At 44.0% G+C, this 17392-nt stretch overlaps 1 protein-coding gene across 4 annotated transcripts in view; it reads right to left on the bottom strand.

The window, feature by feature from the left end:
• Nucleotides 1-17392, bottom strand: part of LOC134538717 (nocturnin) — a 337405-nt gene that overhangs the window by 33179 nt on the left and 286834 nt on the right. Inside the window, exon 1 of one of the 4 annotated variants that reach the window (XM_063380160.1) lies at nt 4803-7366. The exons of the other annotated variants lie outside the window; for them this stretch is intronic. Within the exon in view, the coding sequence (XP_063236230.1) occupies nt 4803-4825 (23 nt within the window). The 5' untranslated portion in view covers nt 4826-7366. Of the gene's footprint in view, nt 1-4802; nt 7367-17392 lie in introns of those variants that run through there. 4 annotated transcript variants of the gene reach the window in all.

The raw sequence follows: 17392 nt of genomic DNA, 5'->3' as shown, positions 1-17392 counted from the left end.
CTGGAGAGGTCTATCCCTGATGTGCGTTGTTTCTCCAAGGACTCAACTGTTCAATAGGCACGACAAACCTCCACCCACCCCTTCCCAAAAAAACAAGTACGAAACTATGCGCCGTCTTAAAGATTCCTATTTTCAGGCATTAAATCGTCCAACGAAGAACAGTTCACTTATAAATTACTAGCACGATAAAAATTCTAGTTGATGTAGTACAGCCTCATGCGCCAATATAGTTCAAGACTTTGTTAAGTCACGATTTGCATGCTTCAGACACATAATTGACTGGAAACTGTGATGCAAACTGGAAAAAAAACAACTGTCGCCTTGTGATGCGGGCGAAAGCCGTCATGGAAATATCCCGCAGATAACGAATGTTGGCAGTGGTTTTGTTTTTATCTTAATTAGTTAGAGATAATCACGAAGAAAAAAAACATGTTTACAAAAACGTAACACAAGAATGACCCAATAATAGGAAACTGTCACGTCAGCACTGGAGGAAGAAGAGCCGAATGCTGGAATGACAACAGCGATGGACGCGACGAGGTTAAAGTACACGGAGTCCACAAGAGAATGACCCAGTTTCAATGGTATATTATAACAGTTTAATTCAGACTATTTACAACAAATCGTACATCCAATTGAAGTTAAACTAACATAGTTTTTCTTAAAAATTTCCAATATGTGCACCATTAGTTATGCGATACATATCCAACCTTAAGTCCAATCCTTCCCATACTTTGGTTAACATGTATGGAGTAATGGAAGCAATAGCCTCTTCAATTCTGTGTCTCAACTCTGGCAAATCATTAGGTAGCGAGCGGCGAAACGTAGACACGATCTTTTATAAAGCCCCAAAGGAAAAAAAAATAATTGCATGGCTTTATGTCAGGAGAACGTGGATGCAAACGAAAAAGAGCTCTGTTGTCTCGACCATTACGACCAATTCAACGGTCAGGGACTTCGACGTTCAACCACTCTCGTACAAAAGAGATTCCAATGGAGAGTGGCTTTATCCTGTTGCCAAATAAACTTTACAGGTTCACCCTTTACTAATTATGCTTAGGAGTTACTATATGTGTAGGTGGCGTTTCAAGCGAGAAAACAACAAAGCAGTACTCGCACATCCGCTTATCTAGAACTGTTTGAGTTACTCTTTAATTGTGACCTTGAACCAACACTCTACAACACTTACAGTTGATACTCTTTATCATTTATAAATGGGACAGTATTTTATGGACATACTGTCTTTTTCTAACCAATCACGTTCGGAACAACTGTGATCTTAGCGTAAAAAAAAGCGGGCACGACAGTCTTTACGATTAGAAAGTCACAGGCGTTACATTATTGAAATAAGCATCATATATATATAAATTATATATATAAATGTATAAATTAATTTTTTGCGAAAAGTGGTTAGACAGGTACACTGGTAATACAATTATTGTTTATTTTGTATGTGTAACATCTCAGCTTTTATATACGGCATCTGGTAGGACTAATTTCGTGAATTAAACGGAATTTGCATGGAACGGAAATATGTAACCACGATGCTGCCATCTGTGGCGGATGGCGCGAACCAAAGTTCATACTTGCCCAACTTGCCCAAAGCTGGAGTTTAGTATTTTTTTTACAGTATTATTATTTGTTTAGCTTTTATCGGAGCCGTTACATTATATAGTTTAATATTTCGTTCTGCAAATCGAATTATTCTATTTAGTCAGCGTAACTACTCCGGCAGCGAATTCTAGCGGCTGGTTCGGAAACTAAAAAAATAAAGCTTGAAAACACAATTTACGTTTATATATCACGCTCGGCATTATTTTTCAGAATTATGCGTTAAAATACGTGTCCGAGTTTCGTATTGTAAGTTATTTCCAACATGAACCACGTGAGAACATACGATTGTGCTCGTTACGGAAGTTAAATGTTTACACATCACTGGCGAGTACTAAGACTCGCTCACGCTTTATTTTTGAAGTTTTGTTAAATAAATTTATCTGTGAAATCTTTGAAATGTAGACCTGTTTCCACACGGTGAGTTTTTTTGAATGAATGTTTAATTTAAATAAAACGTTTTTTTTCTGGAACACGCCAATTAAAAACAAAAACCTCTTAAGTACTTCGCAAAGTCATAATGATATTTTTTTATATAGTCAATGTTGCCAACTGACGTATCAACAAACAATGTAAACAGCTCAGTAATTAATAGCTGGCCTTTGCGCAGTCGTGAAGCAATCTGTTTTGATGGCGAACATCGTTGGCTTATGAAACAACAATTGCACAAGATTCTCGCAGCCAGCAGTGTATTTGCTGCTTTTTTTGCTTAACTCGAGATTTGAGAAAAACTCCTACTCTCGTAACTGATGCAATACCATCCACTTAAGACGACAGCATGTAAAAATCAATAACGACTAAATTAACACGTGGCTTCTTAAAAGTAATGTTTAAGCCTTTGCCCATGGCAATTAGTTTTAGTTGAAGGGTATTTTAAAAAAATATAACGTAGGAATGAAAAATTGTGGACTTACGCCATCGCACAAACGTTTACGTCGTAAAAAAAATACTTTATTAACAAACATATAAAAATACAAAAATGTAGCATGGATTAACTTTTAAGAAAATAAACTAATAAATAAAAAATCATATTCCCGCTGAATATAAGTAGTGAATATTTAAAACGAAAAGAGAAAAATACAATACAACTAGGCCCTATTCACGAGAAGACTGCGTGCCAGTCCACAGCCTTGCGCTTAGAGGCGACAATTCGCTAGGAGCATCAGAGAGTGCCGCACTTATCATTCAGCCTCACTTACACAAAAACACCCCTGGCTAAGTGAGACCATTATAAGTGGATGGTGCAGGAATTTTTTAATGGAGTTTTTGAAATATATAAATAAAAAATACAATTAGAATTTGTGTATTATATTAAAAAAAATTATGTCTACAAGGGTTTCCGACACTATTACACTATTCATTCTCAAAATGTGACACTTATTGTAAGGTTTGTGGTTCCAGGTGTTATTAACTAATCACCTTTCATCACTCAAACAAGATTTAACCTTCACCGAATATTGGAACTTATTAATAACATTTTGGACCCGGGATACACACACACACACACACACCCACACACACACATATATATATACATACATACATACATACATACATACATACATACCTACATACATACATACATACATACCTACATATAAACATTCCCTTGCGTCAGCCACTGACTGCTAATATGTGTCGTTGATTATTACTGTCCACACGATATAGGTGTTAACCAGACACAAAGCCCAATTTAAATTAAATTTAAAAAAAAGTAATTAAAATAATGAACGTGTTTTGTTTTGTTTTGTAACTGTTTTTCTGTGCAGCTTGTCTCAGATTTGACAGTTTCTCAAAGTTAGTATACCAGGTGTACCCATTTACACTCTGACAATTGCAGAGCAACACACGGTGTTCGTTTACGAACGCAAACAAACACATTAAGTTGTTTACAAACACAATTGCAACAGAATGAACAGTATCAGAAGACTAACGAATATATCGTTGGTACTAATTTAGAGAATTACTGTCAGATTTCAGAGGTGCCCACCCCCCCCCCCCCCCAAACACTATGACTCACCCCCCCCTAACCTAATGATGCGGCCCCCCCCCCCGAAATTTTTTATGCCATTTTCTCAATGATTTTATAATATTATACTTTTTTAGTATTATATTTTATCACATTTTGCATTAATTAAAACTGATTTTCTAATTATAATTTTGGTCATATCAGGTAATATTTCCATCCTGAACCGACAGATGCCAAACTGTTTTTGTTGAGGAAAGTGCGGGGGTTGCCAATTTGATTTACAAGATCTCTTTCAATTATCAAAGCACCAGAAACGTATTTTCACATTAGAAGCTATAATTATGTAAATAATATATACATTTTTCCAGGGGCGCAACAACTAAATTTCCAAAAGGGGGGGGGGGAAATATATCATTTTATAAAGAATCCTCGATCCCCCCTATTGAAGCGGGGGGTCCGGGAGTCCTCCCCTGGGAAAATTTGTATTTCAAGGTGGAAAATGGTGCTATTTAAGCAGTTTTATTATCTAAAAATTGATTACACAACACTTTCTTTGCCCCCGTTTGCCCCCACTTCAAGGTTTCTGAGGGGGGGGGGCGTCAATATACCCTTGCCCCCCCCCCCTGTTGTTGCGCCCCTGCATTTTTATCGTCTTTTAAGCACCCCCCCCCCCTGACATTTTAATGACGCAGTCTGCGTCGTTACCCCCCCTTGTGGGCACCCCTGCAGATTTGATTTGAGGACAACTTGACACGTAAGCCAAATAGAAACGACGGGAAGAAAAGGTAAGTAACCTGCCCCTCCCCCCCCCCCTCTTTTTTCAAACCAAGATATTTTCACTGGTTTCACTATCCAACAAAAATATTTTTTTTTTCCCTGTCTCATTTATCCATCTTGCAAGATAACTACTACACAAACATACTTATCGAAACACTTATCTACCACAAATATACATGTAAAAAGTGGACTGTAAAATGTATTTGCACTGTTATTTCTATCAACAAACCCTAGTTTTTTTATTGATTTATAAATTATAAAACAAAAATAAAGTGTCTTTTAACATACATACGAACGGTTATTCATAAATCGGTTCTTTCATTATAAACTTATTTAAAATCCTGTACAAAAAAACACGAAATCTTAAAAGCAACACAAATGCCCTGAGTTCTCTCCCTGTGAGCTGAACTCCTGAGCGGGATCGAACACAGCCCATGGTACGTACGGGCAGGTGATCTTGTCCTTCATGGCTCGTGCTCGCTCTCTCCCGGCGCCGCGCTATCGACTGAGTCCCCAACACCGCCCCGCGGGGAGTACGTAAGAAGTTAGCTCCTCCCCCTACTCCGGCGACCGTGAATCACTCGCGCGTTGACGCACAGCCTGCCGGGAACACATCCGCTCCGCGAGGGAAGTCGCTGCCCGGACGTGTGGCGGCCCTGCGGGGACGCGTCAGTAGGCCGAAAATTTCTCGACCGAAGGGTATTCAGCCTGAAGGTACTACACCGAAAGTCATTAGACCGAAAGGCACTACACCGAAAGTCATTTAGCCGAAAGGCTCTAGGCCGAAAACTTGAAAATTCATCTCGCTGGGAATATGTCTTGACTCTGGAAACAGGCGTTTGAACCAAATGTACTAGATCGAACAGGCACTAGGCCGAAAGGCACTAGACGGAACAGGCTTTAAACCGAAAGGCACTAGACCTTAAGTCTTTTCTCCAAACTTTTGGTGAAAGGACTGTCGTCCTAGTGCCTGCTACCCCTCTGAAACATACGTACTACGAAAACCTGCAAGCATTTATGGTTGTCGTATGTTTGGTGCGTAGGTATGTAACTGCAGAAAACATATAAATTTTATATTTGCTTGTCGCGCGAGTAATATTTACAAAGATGTGATATTCTTCTGTTGCATCGTCATCTTCGCATAGCACCGTCGCGCTACTGATGTTCCGGCATCAGCTGCTGATTTTCACGAAGAGATTTCGAGACCAGCTGTAAGTTATAACACTGTAGCATCGTCTGTGTTTCATCATTGGGTGAGGGTTTTTTTTCCAGGTGCATGTCTACTGTCGTTACACCAATCACAGAAATTCAGTGCGGAAGCAAACGAGTCCTGAGTGGCTCGGTCAAATAAGGCAACGACTTATCTCGCAGATGGCCGCCAATTACAAGGAAGAAAAATCTGAGGTATTCCTTGCTGGAACCTAATGTGCTTTAGATTTTTTCGCAAAAAAAAAATAATTCCTCCCCATATCCATTGGTTTTTCCTGAGATTGTGCCAGCAACTACATCTATTATCAAATTACTCACATTATTTTACTTATTTCCATAATTGTACTGCAGCTTTAACAATCCAAATTTACACGCTTGTGGACGTTGAATGTGCGAATATTCCAACCAAATTAGATGATTATAACTTCCCTACAAGTATGTAAAAAAATAATTTTCATATCTAATCTAATACATAGAGACCTGCAAAATTCGCGGTTTCGATGGCCTTCAGGATAGACTGCACATACCCCTGTACATTTGGGCAAATAACGCAAGTTCATTGGCTGCCGACTTGTAAGTCGTCTCAGCTGGTTTGTCTGTGATTCGATCCTTCTTTGGTTGAGGGTTTATAACTGGTTGAGATTCGTCCAGGTGAACAGTAAGCCAATAGCAAAATTATCTAAGAGGTATATGTGTTTGAATTCTAGCCTATCCCCGAATGAATACGCGAAATTTGCAGGTCTCTACTAATACATAACTGAAATACATCTCACGTATAATTTTTTTAAACAAATTTTTCTAATTTATGAGCACAGAGTCGGCAAACAAATGAATCGAAGCCCACTATAACCATGCGAGGTGAAAAAACAACAACAACAAAATTGAAAGTTTTTTTTTCTATTTGACGCAGAAAGATCGCCTTCGCTTTGTAAATAAGTGATTCATCACACCATGCCGTCTAAAGAAGAAGAAAAAAAACATGACGCAGGGCCAGAGAAAAGTCACAACCGCAGGAAAACAAACATCTGACGCGAGGGAAAAGCGCACAAGCTCAGAGCCTTAGCAGGCGGGAATTACTGTAATACTTAACGGGCGAGACTTCAGCGAAAGATCGGTCGCGACCGCGCATTGTACGAGCAGAATTCCTGTCACACTGGCAAGCTTTCGCTTGCAACACCTTCCAACAAAGATGGACAAATAATGTTGGGAGGATTATGACGTCACTGAGCACGTTACTAGCGGAGCCATGTTTTTTTTGACAAGATTGATGATTTTAGCTTCCAGCAAATATATTGTATATAGGAATTTTTCTAAAATATTCTGGATGTTTGACGCAATTATGCATTCGTGCCGAATTAAAACGTAAATGGAGGACTTTTGCGTCACTGCGAATCTTTAAAATGGCGAAAGACATATGGGAGAACAAAAAAAAAAGAGGTTATAACATATAACATTTAAAGATCGCAAAATATTCGTTTTATTGAGCAACGAACATTAATGTGATTTAAATTTACAATCTTTTAAAAATTAAGAAATGCATAAAAATCACAAAATTTAAAAAAAAAATTTCGAACCAAAACTTAATAAAGTACATTCTGAAACTTTTCAGCTAACTCAGACCAATCATTAACTTTGATAGGATTTGAGGTTATCTGTTCAAGTCTACTTGATGGAGAAAATTTGAAGCTATATTTCTTACGATTATCACCTCTCAAATTTTGTTGTCAAATCTATGTGGAGATAAATTGAACCGCATGACAGGGTCTTTACCAGCGCTCGATGACGTATGATTGTCTTTGTCGTATCCACGACCAGGCGTACTGTAGATGTGCTGATTACTGCACACTTCAGGAAATTAAATGCTGGGTTTATAAACTCTGCAAGAAAAGCAAAAGCACAAAGACGCAAAACGCTTCTAACACAAGAAAACTACAGTAGATTATAAAATACGCAATTCCCAAGACATCACAAACCCTACAACTTGAAACTTAAACTTTTGAAGAAAAAAAATAGAGTGGGCTTTTTTTTCTAAATAGTAGGTAATGGTTTTTCATTTAGACGTTTGAAAATCTTAATAATTTTATTTAAAAGCGTGATTTTGCTTTTACTGTGCGACAGGAAACGAACCCTCGGTGCGTGTGATAAAAAGAAAAGAACATTTTCTGCATATTTAAATGTTATTTAACTTCGTTATTTAACTTTAACGTTAACAATAACTATAACGTAACGTTATCTTTAACTTTTTGTTTCTTGTGTTTCTTGTGTTCTTGCGTTTATTTTGTTTAGTTTATAAACTCAGCCTAAATTTTTTTTTTGCCAGTTTCAGATCATTTTCATATAAATAGACATTTAAATAATAACCTAATGAAAAATAACTTAAATTAGTATTTTAATTTTTTTCTGTGAAACTTCAGTGTTCATCTTTTTCAATAGACGCGGTTTATAGGTTTGACAGTTATTTGAATATTATTTCAATTTAACTCCTTAAAAAAATTTATTTTTACGTCGAAAATATGTTACCGCCGTTAGAAATGCTTCATAGGCTTTGATAAATAGTCGGAAATAATTCGTACTGATGGGGTTACAATTTTCTAGCGTTACGAAAATTCTGATCGTATGACCGGAATAGTTAGATACGATTGACGCTGCCATATTTATTTAATTTAAAGAATCTATAATTTATTTTTTCGTGTGGAAAATAGTTACTGATTTGTGCAATTGTGTTTATAATTATCATTCATTTTTATGTGGATAGTTTTATCGAAAATAAAAATATTTTTTCTCTATCTATATAACTCCACGCACACAATTTTTTTTATCGCGCGGAAAAAAAATTGAAAGAATGCATATAAAAATTTTCTGGCCATTATATTTGCACCAAACAGATGTCAGTCAAAGTTTTTACAATTTTATTTATAATCGACATATTTGTGTGAAATATGTTTAGACAAAATTTTACGTTCGTTCGGAAAGGCTCTAAACTAGCCCGCAGTCTTCTCATTGCGCATTTGGGCGATTACCATAACATTATATGACGTAGAAATGAAGATAAAAGTGTAATGTACGTCACTTGAGTGCTTTCAAGAATCTCTACCGCATGTTTCATACCTAAATATTATTTTGAAAACATCTGTTTTTAGTCATTTTCACCCTACGATAATTTCATTTTAAAAACGAGATGCGGAAACTGATCTACAATTATTCCGATCTCAGTATATTCTTGAATTATTTTCGTGAGCAGACGCCACTCGGAGATATCCAGCGTAGTTTTCATATCGCGTGGTTCCTTCGAAGCTCGGCACAACGCATTAATAAGTGGGGTGGGGGGGGGGGGACAACAGGCGTGATGGCGGGTGAATCCTTTTTCGTTTTTCAAAAACCGGGAAGTGGCGAGTCAAGTGACAGGAGGCGGTCGTGATATTTCCGCCGTCATCTCGCTCCAAGCAGGATGTGGCTGACAGAACAAGAACATGTGACACGTCAGTCATTCCGAAGTACGCAATCCGTTGGTTTTTATCTAGTCAGTATGTCTCACAAGTCACGTTGATTCTTTTTTTTTATTTTCTCGTACTTAATATTAGTTACAAGCTATTTTTGTACTTTAGCAACTACACTTCTCTTGCATTAGTTGTTCTGGCATACATTTCCTCAACAGATATTCTCCAAGTGTCATTCAATGGTTGTAAAATTTCGCGCGAGTGTACGTTATTATTATAATTATTATTAATTTATGTTTTTATCTGTACGCCTTAAGTTGGAATTACAACCGTCCATCGCCTGCATTACGCAACCTGCAGCCAATCAGATGGCCCGAAAAATTCCACCACCCGCCCGTCAAAAAGCTTGGTAACTTTATATTTTTGACGGATGGAAGGATGTTATTATAACCTCCAAATGTCTGCAAGGTTTTTGCGTGTCTAATCTTTTTATATTAGAAGGTTTTGATGTTTGTTTTAATTGTTTAGCTGCTTCCATGATTTTTTTTTTTAACTTACGTACATTTGAACATATTTGAAATGTTTAATTCTGAAATAAAATTTAAGTACAGAAAGGTAATTAATTACGCATGGAATTTTTAATGTTTAAATAATTCAAACTAAAAACGAAATAGTTTAAAGAGTTATAAGTGCATAGCGTACATTATCGTCGATCTCATAGAATTATATAAGATTCCCCCTCCCAAACTCTTTTACACCCTTTATATTAAACATAGTGTAAATCCGTTTTTTAATATGTGACAGAACAACAAATGCACGAGTGGTATAATGTTAACTAAACAATTTTTTTTTTCATTCTTGTATTTATTTAAACATTAAAAAAATACCATGCGTAATTGATTACCCTTCTATCACTAGAACTATTTTGTTTTAAGGAGAAAAAAACTTTCAAATATGTTCAAACGTATGTTAAAAACAACCATGGAAGCAGCTCGACATCTAATGTTATTGTTACCACTCAAACGACGAGAAATAAAACAAACATCGGTACCTTCTGATATAATAAGATTCAACACGCAAAACCCTTGCAGACATATGGAGGTTGTAATTTCATTCTTCCGTTCGTCAAAAGTATGAAATTACCAAGCTTTTTACGGGCGGACGGGTGGAATTTTTCAGGCCATCTGATTGGCTGCAGGTTTCTTGATTGGTGGGCGGATGACGGATGGATGGAGGCGACGGGCTATTTTGATCCCGGCTTAAGGCGGAGAGATGATAATAACCGAAAGATACCATATTGAATTAAATAGTTTTCATGCCAATACTTTTAACAGCGTTTTTAAATTGAAAAGTTGCCTTCATTAATGCATAGATCATCCAATTAAGAAATTTGAAAGAACCACAAATTCGAGTCTAATGAAAATATTATTAACTGCAGTAGGCTAAATGCTAAAAAATTAATTAAATTTCAAACACCAATGACTTTTCAAGGTAAGCATTAATGTCAGGCATTCCATTAAATCATAAAATATGCCATATCGAAACAAAAATTTTAAATTCAAAAGATAAAATACGCTTTTGGCCCAAAATCTTTTGAAATAAACGTGGCGTCTTGCGGGTCCTATATTGTCCAAATCATGTGGCGTATAAAGCGGTCTCTTGTAAAAAAAAACTTATGACTTTGTATTTGTAAGAGATTTAAATTGAACTAATAGTGTAACATTAATAGAAAGTTTAAATAGGTTTATCAATTTAAAAAAAAAGTGTTTATTTACTAAGACTAATTCATATTTCAATCCAACTTGAATTGAGAGTACGACATCGTGTAGGAAACAATTTCAAATTAAACTTTCGTATATAACCTTTATCGTAAAATACTTTATACTAAATGTATATTTTATATATTTAAAAATATTTTTGAAAACATTAAAAAATTAAGGTGTGTCTATGATTTCGTGAAACAAAAATTTGTATTGGTTTTTAATGATATCCTAAAATCAAAGAGTTTCACAACATGTATATAAGAACGGTTAATTCAAATTACATGAGCGAAGTTCATGCTTGTGTTTAGATATAAATTTGCCTTGAAAATTCTAAAAACAAATATTGATTAAATTTTAAAAAAATACAAACAATTATGTATTATTATGTAATGGATTGGAATTATTTAAAATCACGAGCAAAAAACAACCCGTGCATACATATATTGTACAGAGCTCCAGAAAAAAAACACGAGTTCTGAAAACTGCTCAAGATATCCGAGTGGTGTCTGTATGCGAAAAGCATTCACGTATACGGTGAGGGTGAATGAGAATTCGTATTTTTTCAAATAGTATTTTTAGGATAGTGAAAATGATCTAAACGCAGGGTTTCAGAATAATTTTTGGGTATGCAAAACTCAGTACAGAATATTAAAATCACTCAATGGACTTGCATTATTACACCTTTATTTCTCGCCATATAATGTTATTGTTACCACTCAAACGACGAAAAAAAAAAAAAAAAAAAAAAATGCGCGCCAGTCCAAGGGCGATACAGCGCTAGGAGCACAAGCGAGCGTCACAACCTCACTGACACACGTGTGCAGTTAACATGTACGTGCGACGTAGAAGCCGGGAAGCCTGCATTTCACAGGCGAGAGAGCCACACCCGAAATTCCCCGAAGGTTGCTTAGCAAATAACTTTTTGATATGTAGCTATCCAGGGCTAGGAAACCGTTTACATGATTTCACAGTATCTTTACTGTAGCTTTCCTAACCAAATAAACCGTCCGCAATGTTTTAAAGTATTTATAATGTAGCGCACCTAACCTAATTGACCATTAGTAGAGACCTGCAAAATTCGCGGTTTCGATGGCCTTCAGGATAGACTGCACATACCGCTGTACACTCAGGCAAAAAACGCAAGTTCATTGGCTGCCGACTTGTAAGTCGTCACAGCTGGTTTGTCTGTGATTCGATCCTTCTTTGGTTGAGGGTTTATAACTGGTTGAGATTCGTCCAGATGAACAGTAAGCCAATAGCAAAATTATCTAAGAGGAATATGTGTTTGAATTCTAGCCTATCACCGAATAAATCCGCGATTTTTGCAGGTCTCTAACCATTAGTTATCATTACTTGTCCAAAATAAAATTAAAAAAAAAACCCCGAAGATGCACGATCGGGAGTTTGGCTCTCTCGTCTGTGAAAAAAAGCTTGCCTGCCGAACAAAGACAAGGATCCACGCATACCTCCGCGGCGCCGGCAGACACGGAGACCGCGCTAGGAGCTGCGAGGTGGCGCGCACCGGAGACGACCCGTGACGTCAGGCCCCGCCCGCAGCCGCGCGTAAACAAGGTCGGGAGGCGCGCCGGTGTGACGTCAGCAGAGCGCGGCGTAGAGACCGGCCGCGCCTCCGCGAGTACTGTCCGCCCCTCGGCTACCCTGTCCGGCACTCTAGTGACCGTGCCTCGGCTACCCTGTCCTGCTGCACTATAGTGTCCGTCCCTCGGCTACACTGTCCTGCTGCACACTAGTGTCCGTCCCTTGGCTACACTGTCCTGCTGCACTATAGTGTCCGTGTCTCGGCTACCCTGTCCGGCACTCTAGTGTCCGCCCCTCGGCTCCCCTGTCCGGACCTCTAGTGTCCGCCCCTCGGCTGCCCTGTCCGGCACTCTAGTGTCCGTCCCTTGGAACACTGTCCTGCTGCACTATAGTGTCCGTGCCTCGGCTACCCTGTCCTGCTGCACAATAGTGTCCGTGCCTCGGCTCCCCTGTCCGGCACTCTAGTGTCCGTCCCTTGTCTACACTGTCATGCTGCACTATAGTGTCCGTGCCTCGGCTCCCCTGTCCGGCACTCTAGTGTCCGTCCCTTGGCTACACTGTCCTGCTGCACTATAGTGTCCGTGCCTCGGCTACCCTGTCCTGCTGCACTATAGTGTCCCTGCCTCGGCTCCCCTGTCCGGCACTCTAGTGTCCGTCCCTTGGCTACCCTGTCCTGCTGCACTATAGTGTCCGTGCCATGGCTACCCTGTCCTGCTGCACTATAGTGTCCGTGCCTCGGCTCCCCTGTCCGGCACTCTAGTGTCCGTCCCTTGGCTACACTGTCCTGCTGCACTATAGTGTCCGTGCCACGGCTACCCTGTCCTGCTGCACTATAGTGTCCGTGCCTCGGCTCCCCTGTCCGGCACTCTAGTGTCCGTCCCTTGGCTACACTGTCCTGCTGCACTATAGTGTCCGTGCCTCGGCTCCCCTGTCCGGCACTCTAGTGTCCGTCCCTTGTCTACACTGTCCTGCTGCACTATAGTGTCCGTGCCTCGGCTCCCCTGTCCGGCACTCTAGTGTCCGTCCCTTGGCTACCCTGTCCTGCTGCACTATAGTGTCCGTGCCATGGCTACCCTGTCCTGCTGCACTATAGTGTCCGTGCCTCGGCTCCCCTGTCCGGCACTCTAGTGTCCGTCCCTTGGCTACACTGTCCTGCTGCACTATAGTGTCCGTGCCACGGCTACCCTGTCCTGCTGCACTATAGTGTCCGTGCCTCGGCTCCCCTGTCCGGCACTCTAGTGTCCGTCCCTTGGCTACACTGTCCTGCTGCACTATAGTGTCCGTGCCTCGGCTCCCCTGTCCGGCACTCTAGTGTCCGTCCCTTGGCTACCCTGTCCTGCTGCACTATAGTGTCCGTGCCATGGCTACCCTGTCCTGCTGCACTATAGTGTCCGTGCCTCGGCTCCCCTGTCCGGCACTCTAGTGTCCGTCCCTTGTCTACACTGTCATGCTGCACTATAGTGTCCGTGCCTCGGCTCCCCTGTCCGGCTCTCTAGTGTCCGTCCCTTGTCTACACTGTCATGCTGCACTATAGTGTCCGTGCCTCGGCTCCCCTGTCCGGCACTCTAGTGTCCGTCCCTTGGCTACACTGTCCTGCTGCACTATAGTGTCCGTGCCACGGCTACCCTGTCCTGCTGCACTATAGTGTCCGTGCCTCGGCTCCCCTGTCCGGCACTCTAGTGTCCGTCCCTTGGCTACACTGTCCTGCTGCACTATAGTGTCCGTGCCTCGGCTACCCTGTCCTGCTGCACAATAGTGTCCGTGCCTCGGCTCCCCTGTCCGGCACTCTAGTGTCCGTCCCTTGGCTACACTGTCCTGCTGCACTATAGTGTCCGTGCCACGGCTACCCTGTCCTGCTGCACTATAGTGTCCGTGCCTCGGCTCCCTTGTCCGGCACTCTAGTGTCCGTCCCTTGGCTACCCTGTCCTGCTGCACTATAGTGTCCGTGCCTCGGCTCCCCTGTCCGGCACTCTAGTGTCCGTCCCTTGGCTACACTGTCCTGCTGCACTATAGTGTCCGTGCCACGGCTACCCTGTCCTGCTGCACTATAGTGTCCGTGCCTCGGCTCCCCTGTCCGGCACTCTAGTGTCCGTCCCTTGGCTACACTGTCCTGCTGCACTATAGTGTCCGTGCCACGGCTACCCTGTCCTGCTGCACTATAGTGTCCGTGCCTCGGCTCCCTTGTCCGGCACTCTAGTGTCCGTCCCTTGGCTACCCTGTCCTGCTGCACTATAGTGTCCGTGCCTCGGCTCCCCTGTCCGGCACTCTAGTGTCCGTCCCTTGGCTACACTGTCCTGCTGCACTATAGTGTCCGTGCCACGGCTACCCTGTCCTGCTGCACTATAGTGTCCGTGCCTCGGCTCCCCTGTCCGGCACTCTAGTGTCCGTCCCTTGGCTACCCTGTCCTGCTGCACTATAGTGTCCGTGCCTCGGCTCCCATGTCCGGCACTCTAGTGTCCGTCCCTTGGCTACACTGTCCTGCTGCACTATAGTGTCCGTGCCACGGCTACCCTGTCCTGCTGCACTATAGTGTCCGTGCCTCGGCTCCCCTGTCCGGCACTCTAGTGTCCGTCCCTTGGCTACACTGTCCTGCTGCACTATAGTGTCCGTGCCACGGCTACCCTGTCCTGCTGCACTATAGTGTCCGTGCCTCGGCTCCCCTGTCCGGCACTCTAGTGTCCGTCCCTTGGCTACACTGTCCTGCTGCACTATAGTGTCCGTGCCACGGCTACCCTGTCCTGCTGCACTATAGTGTCCGTGCCTCGGCTCCCCTGTCCGGCACTCTAGTGTCCGTCCCTTGGCTACCCTGTCCTGCTGCACTATAGTGTCCGTGCCACGGCTACCCTGTCCTGCTGCACTATAGTGTCCGTGCCTCGGCTCCCTTGTCCGGCACTCTAGTGTCCGTCCCTTGGCTACCCTGTCCTGCTGCACTATAGTGTCCGTGCCTCGGCTCCCCTGTCCGGCACTCTAGTGTCCGTCCCTTGGCTACACTGTCCTGCTGCACTATAGTGTCCGTGCCACGGCTACCCTGTCCTGCTGCACTATAGTGTCCGTGCCTCGGCTCCCCTGTCCGGCACTCTAGTGTCCGTCCCTTGGCTACACTGTCCTGCTGCACTATAGTGTCCGTGCCTCGGCTACCCTGTCCTGCTGCACAATCGTGTCCGTGCCTCGGCTCCCCTGTCCGGCACTCTAGTGTCCGTCCCTTGTCTACACTGTCATGCTGCACTATAGTGTCCGTGCCTCGGCTCCCCTGTCCGGCACTCTAGTGTCCGTCCCTTGGCTACACTGTCCTGCTGCACTATAGTGTCCGTGCCTCGGCTACCCTGTCCTGCTGCACTATAGTGTCCGTGCCTCGGCTCCCCTGTCCGGCACTCTAGTGTCCGTCCCTTGGCTACCCTGTCCTGCTGCACTATAGTGTCCGTGCCTCGGCTCCCCTGTCCGGCACTCTAGTGTCCGTCCCTTGGCTACACTGTCCTGCTGCACTATAGTGTCCGTGCCACGGCTACCCTGTCCTGCTGCACTATAGTGTCCGTGCCTCGGCTCCCCTGTCCGGCACTCTAGTGTCCGTCCCTTGGCTACACTGTCCTGCTGCACTATAGTGTCCGTGCCTCGACTACCCTGTCCTGCTGCACAATAGTGTCCGTGCCTCGGCTCCCCTGTCCGGCACTCTAGTGTCCGTCCCTTGGCTACACTGTCCTGCTGCACTATAGTGTCCGTGCCACGGCTACCCTGTCCTGCTGCACTATAGTGTCCGTGCCTCGGCTCCCTTGTCCGGCACTCTAGTGTCCGTCCCTTGGCTACCCTGTCCTGCTGCACTATAGTGTCCGTGCCTCGGCTCCCCTGTCCGGCACTCTAGTGTCCGTCCCTTGGCTACACTGTCCTGCTGCACTATAGTGTCCGTGCCACGGCTACCCTGTCCTGCTGCACTATAGTGTCCGTGCCTCGGCTCCCCTGTCCGGCACTCTAGTGTCCGTCCCTTGGCTACCCTGTCCTGCTGCACTATAGTGTCCGTGCCTCGGCTCCCCTGTCCGGCACTCTAGTGTCCGTCCCTTGGCTACACTGTCCTGCTGCACTATAGTGTCCGTGCCACGGCTACCCTGTCCTGCTGCACTATAGTGTCCGTGCCTCGGCTCCCCTGTCCGGCACTCTAGTGTCCGTCCCTTGGCTACCCTGTCCTGCTGCACTATAGTGTCCGTGCCACGGCTACCCTGTCCTGCTGCACTATAGTGTCCGTGCCTGGGCTCCCTTGTCCGGCACTCTAGTGTCCGTCCCTTGGCTACCCTGTCCTGCTGCACTATAGTGTCCGTGCCTCGGCTCCCCTGTCCGGCACTCTAGTGTCCGTCCCTTGGCTACACTGTCCTGCTGCACTATAGTGTCCGTGCCACGGCTACCCTGTCCTGCTGCACTATAGTGTCCGTGCCTCGGCTCCCCTGTCCGGCACTCTAGTGTCCGTCCCTTGGCTACCCTGTCCTGCTGCACTATAGTGTCCGTGCCTCGGCTCCCCTGTCCGGCACTCTAGTGTCCGTCCCTTGGCTACACTGTCCTGCTGCACTATAGTGTCCGTGCCTCGGCTACCCTGTCCTGCTGCACAATAGTGTCCGTGCCTCGGCTCCCCTGTCCGGCACTCTAGTGTCCGTCCCTTGGCTACACTGTCCTGCTGCACTATAGTGTCCGTGCCACGGCTACCCTGTCCTGCTGCACTATAGTGTCCGTGCCTCGGCTCCCTTGTCCGGCACTCTAGTGTCCGTCCCTTGGCTACCCTGTCCTGCTGCACTATAGTGTCCGTGCCTCGGCTCCCCTGTCCGGCACTCTAGTGTCCGTCCCTTGGCTACACTGTCCTGCTGCACTATAGTGTCCGTGCCTCGGCTACCCTGTCCTGCTGCACTATAGTGTCCGTGCCTCGGCTCCCCTGTCCGGCACTCTAGTGTCCGTCCCTTGGCTACACTGTCCTGCTGCACTATAGTGTCCGTGCCACGGCTACCCTGTCCTGCTGCACTATAGTGTCCGTGCCTCGGCTCCCCTGTCCGGAACTCTAGTGTCCGTCCCTTGGCTACCCTGTCCTGCTGCACTATAGTGTCCGTGCCTCG

This window comes from Bacillus rossius, chromosome 14 (assembly GCF_032445375.1).
Source record: "Bacillus rossius redtenbacheri isolate Brsri chromosome 14, Brsri_v3, whole genome shotgun sequence".
Classification (NCBI taxonomy): domain Eukaryota; kingdom Metazoa; phylum Arthropoda; class Insecta; order Phasmatodea; family Bacillidae; genus Bacillus; species Bacillus rossius.
This window is presented reverse-complemented; position numbering and strand designations above follow the sequence as displayed.